This window comes from Punica granatum, chromosome 2, assembly GCF_007655135.1.
Source record: "Punica granatum isolate Tunisia-2019 chromosome 2, ASM765513v2, whole genome shotgun sequence".
Taxonomy (NCBI): Eukaryota; Viridiplantae; Streptophyta; class Magnoliopsida; order Myrtales; family Lythraceae; genus Punica; species Punica granatum.
The window spans coordinates 43,124,768-43,129,351 of NC_045128.1; the positions used below are offsets into that span (position 1 = coordinate 43,124,768).

The window sequence follows — 4,584 nt, forward strand, 5'->3', positions numbered from 1 at the left end:
CTTTTTGTAGTGTAAGTTTAATCCTAAAAGTTAAAAATGGTTTGGGTTTAGAGTTGGAATCAATTTCCACTCCAATTCAGTCGCTAACGACAAAATATGTAATAACAGATGAGAGAATTTATTATTAAAAAATAATTATAATAATAATTTAAAAAATTAAATATGAAAATTTATTATTAAATGGAAATCCGAACCTGATAATCTCATTAAATTTTTATTACCACGTCATCCTAAAGGAAAAATCTTGCAAAGTTTTATTACGCTTTCATTTTGCTGTGAATCTCCATTTTGCTATGAATCTCCATAATCTATTTCGCTGACATTGCTTGCTTAAAACTAAAACGCACACGTAGAAAAATTGTAGTCACGTGGAAACAATTGTAGTCAAACAGTGTTTGATACATTCTTTCAAATTCATAATTTGACTAATTTACTAGTTAAAAATATGATTTTCTCATAAAAACTATTTATGTTTATTCTCTATTTTACACATTAATTTTAATTTCAACAATTTTAAATAATTACTTCCTAAACACATTTATTTATTTTAAAATTTGCACTTATTTTTTAATAATTATACTTTCAATACTTTTATTTCAGTAACAATACTCTCAAACCAAGTCTCAGTCAAGCAAGTCCCAGTCAAGCGGGACGGCTTAATGGATTCACAGGGCATCCATGGGCCGTGCTCAGCTGTGTTAGCGGCATCCCCAAACTGCTCTGTTTTGTCATTGGAGTTCAGATGGTGATGCCTTCGCCTACAGGAATTGTCGTTGGAATTCCTCCCAAAAGAAGAGTTGCAAAGGCAGGACACAGCAAACATACAACATCACCGATTTGGTGATCAAACGACAAATCTTATCGATTGAGGAGGGAAAAATCCTTATGGATACATATAACGGTGTGAACTAGGAGCATTCATGATTGATCAATCGATCAATCTGTTCACTGGTTGATTAGCCTTTGGAACTAAATGGGGCAGCCAAAACCAACTGTCCATATCAAGAAATAGCATGCAAAATTTCGAAGCCTTGCACCGAAACATAAATTTAATCCAGACCAATCGAGGTTAAATAAGAGCTACGTACAGTATAGTCGCTATGGTTGTATTGAATACATTCTGAACCCTTTTTTAGCTTTGGCCAACAAGAACATCCTTATAAGGAGTACTCACAGCCGGTGCAGCTGTCTCCCTTGCCGCTTGGGCAGCGGTTGCCTGCGATAGCTCCTCGGCCTGCCGCCGCCGCCTCCCCTGCTCCTCCAGGATTAAAGGGACTTGGCCTTCCCTTTCTTGAAGCAGAAGCTCATGAGCCCCTCCCCTCAGCTTCTCGAGCCGAAGTCCGCCCTGTTGCATCTTAAACACTTTGACCACGTTCGCTAATCCCCCAATTATAAGCATCACGCTACCGATGATGCCAAACCATGTAAATGTCCTTCCCTGCATGATCATGAAACGGCACTATTTGAATTGCATTCACCGAATAAGTAACTAACTTTGGGAGGATGTTAGAAAGCCATTAACTGCTTCAAATTGTACCAGCTTGTTCATGCTCCGGAAACTAATGGGAAACATGACAGTGTACCACATTGGCAATATCACATTGCACCATCGCTATAGACCAAGTTGCTGATAACTGGCCTTTGAGAATGGATAAACTAGTGCTCTTGGAGCATCCAAAATCGCATGAAGGAACTCGAGGCATATGATCAGTTTAATTAGTTGATTACCATCAGGTTCGTGCCGTGGTGGACCGTCCTAGCCTGTTCTCGCATATTTGTGATAGCACCGACGAGGAGCAGCAGGCTTCCCATCAGGAACGGGATGTGGACGGTCTGTTGCAATATTTGGGCGTGCCCATCAGCCCTCTCGTAGATCTGGCACGAGTTGTGGACCGAGCCAAGGAGCCACAGGGCGGGCCCTGCGACGAGCATGTTCAACGCGTGCTTCTCCAACTTGAAGTACCCATATCCTTTCTCCTCCTGCACGCAAAGTAATTCTCCATCAACGACCAGTGATGAGCAGATCTTTTTATAGATTCAGAATCATCGTAAGCGAAGACTGCAACTGCTCTATAATTAATCGGCATTGCGCGACCGAAGTGATGCCAAGCAATGAACTTCATTCATGTCCAATTAATGAAGCATTAATTAATTAATTACCGAATCAACTAGATGATAAATGGGGTGTAAGATCAGTATGAACGACGATCATGATATATAATCTTCTTAGCAAGGGTTTCGTTAGTAAATAACGGATCGCATCCGACTGGATTACACATATATATTTATTTTTATCCTGAACGGACCTGTATGAAGAGAAAGAGTATCCCGAGCAACATGAGCAGGGACCCAGCAGCCTGGACAAGTGGGACCGCAAACTCCACGAGGGCGAGCTGCACATCGAACTCCATCAATGGCAGCCGGCAGTCAATCCCAGCGAGGTGCGCGATCAGGTCGTGGACGTTGACGAAGAGTATTATCGCCAGTGCAATGAGGATGATGACGAGGCCCGACTTTGGCTCCTTGGATAGCTCGGCTAGGAAACCGCCGAGGAGGACAATCGCGGAGAAGACATAGAGGCCGGCGTTAATGTACTCGAACCGGTCCCTGGCTAGCCGTGGGCCGTACATCCGGCTCTCCCTCGCCGAAGCTAGCTTCACCATAATTATTGATCTATAATATATATATATATATATATATATATCGACCAGTACTACGGAACGGAGAGCAATAACGATCGATGAGATGAAACGGATCGATCAGGTTGTGGATTTCGATCGACTGATTCCCAGCAGCAGCTAGCAGTGGATGAAGAACGAACGAAGGTGTATGAATTGACGAGTTGTTTGTAAAATGCAATAAAACTGAGCGATTGCGTCATTGCAGTGTGGGAGGAAGGAAGAAAGGAGGGAAGGAGGAGGGAGGGGACAGGTGGCGCCTTGCATGGAAGTTTTGCAGTTTTGCCGAACTCGTCTATGGACGGAGAGTTCTGATCGCTGAGCCCCGACACCTGGCTTTTTTCTTTTTTCTTTTTTCCTTCCATTGCACGGGTTATTACATTACATACAATAAATATGATATATTTGGAATAATAAATTTTCAGCAATAGATGAAAAGACTGAAAGATGTATAATAAAGCGCAAGGACTTGTAAAATAAAAGATTGTTAAAACATCCATTATTTATTTTATTTACTATAATATATTAAATTTGTGAAAAATATATCTTTTTGGTCGCCATTTTGTGATTAAACAACTAATGCCTTTTTATAAGCTAAAATTTTTAATTATCACATGCCTGCATTATTTTTCTTTTCATAATATGTGTTCTTCAAATCTTCATTTGTATATATTTATTTCTTGTATCTTATTAACTGTAATATTTATTTTATTGATATGCGCATGTATTGCGAGCACAATTCATTTTACTATATATATAGATTAATCATCTAAATAATTCTGGAGGGTATATATCTATACTATCTATACTTATATATATATGTGCGCGCGCGCGGGGGTGGTTTTTCTTATATATATTTATTTGTGTATATAAACCCAAAAGTTTGGCTTTCGTCTTATTTTCTCTTTCCGAAATCACCCTTAACATTATAGTGTCAATTAATATGAACCATTAAATTACCAAAGTGAATTTGTTCGAGCGGTTCGAAACTTATTCTGCTTAAATAAGGTTTAAGATTCGAATTCTTGTAAATGTAAAAAAATCAATGCTGGGAGAACTTTATCTCTTAGTGAGCCGACCCAATTTGACTGAATTAGTCGAGACCCAATTTGAACTTTCGGATATCAGGATTCATATTGAAAAAAAATATATATGAAGGACTAAATTAAGGTTGTAATGATAATTAAGTAACAAATAACTATCCATTAATCCCATTTTTACTCTCTCTCTATTTAACTGTCCACGAGGGACCGCTGCCTTTCAATTCTAATCGTCTTTTTTTTTTTTTCTCCTTTTGTTGTTCGTGCTTGTCGCGGTGCGCCCGTCTAGTCAGAAGTTAATAGAAATCTCATTAGATCTAGCTAGGCTTCTAAATATATATATATATAGTTATGTTGAATTGGTGACATATCAGAAACATTATTCTTCAAGAACTTGCAGCTCCTTATTTAACTGCACATCAAAATCAATTATTCACTTTTTCTCAGATATTATTGAAGGTCAAAAGAAGATGCAAATCTGCAACTTGCAACGCGATTTTGAAAACTTGATGTTCGAATCAAGATCGAACCTTGTTTAGTCATTTTTTTTCTGATGATTAAAGCTTGCTACTCATATGTTCGAATACGATGTATGTGAAAATAAAAGCCTTACCGGCGTGACTGATTATAATGAGACAACCAAAGAACATTTACTCGGGGGAGTGGTGGCCCCAGGAGGACGAGAAGTAATTCGGGCCAAATGGAAATTGGGCTCATTTGATCATTTGGGTCGAGCTCAAGTCAGCCCAAAGTCATACATAGGCAGATTGAAATTGTACTTTTGTAAGGGTGATTTTATCAGTTACCGGCAAATCATACCGGGACGGTCCTTAATCCTTATCTTAACTATAAAGATCAGAGACGTG

At 39.0% G+C, this 4,584-nt stretch overlaps 1 protein-coding gene across 1 annotated transcript; it reads right to left on the reverse strand.

Moving 5' to 3' along the window:
- Window positions 1-1,001: 1,001 nt before the first annotated feature.
- LOC116194203 lies at window positions 1,002-2,971 on the reverse strand. Its single transcript, XM_031522955.1, has 3 exons — window positions 2,307-2,971; window positions 1,729-1,980; window positions 1,002-1,438 (listed from the first exon to the last, which is right to left on the reverse strand). Exons 1-3 carry the CDS (start codon window positions 2,661-2,663, stop codon window positions 1,133-1,135), a joined length of 915 nt encoding a protein of 304 aa, XP_031378815.1. The 5' UTR covers window positions 2,664-2,971; the 3' UTR covers window positions 1,002-1,132.
- Window positions 2,972-4,584: the final 1,613 nt, after the last annotated feature.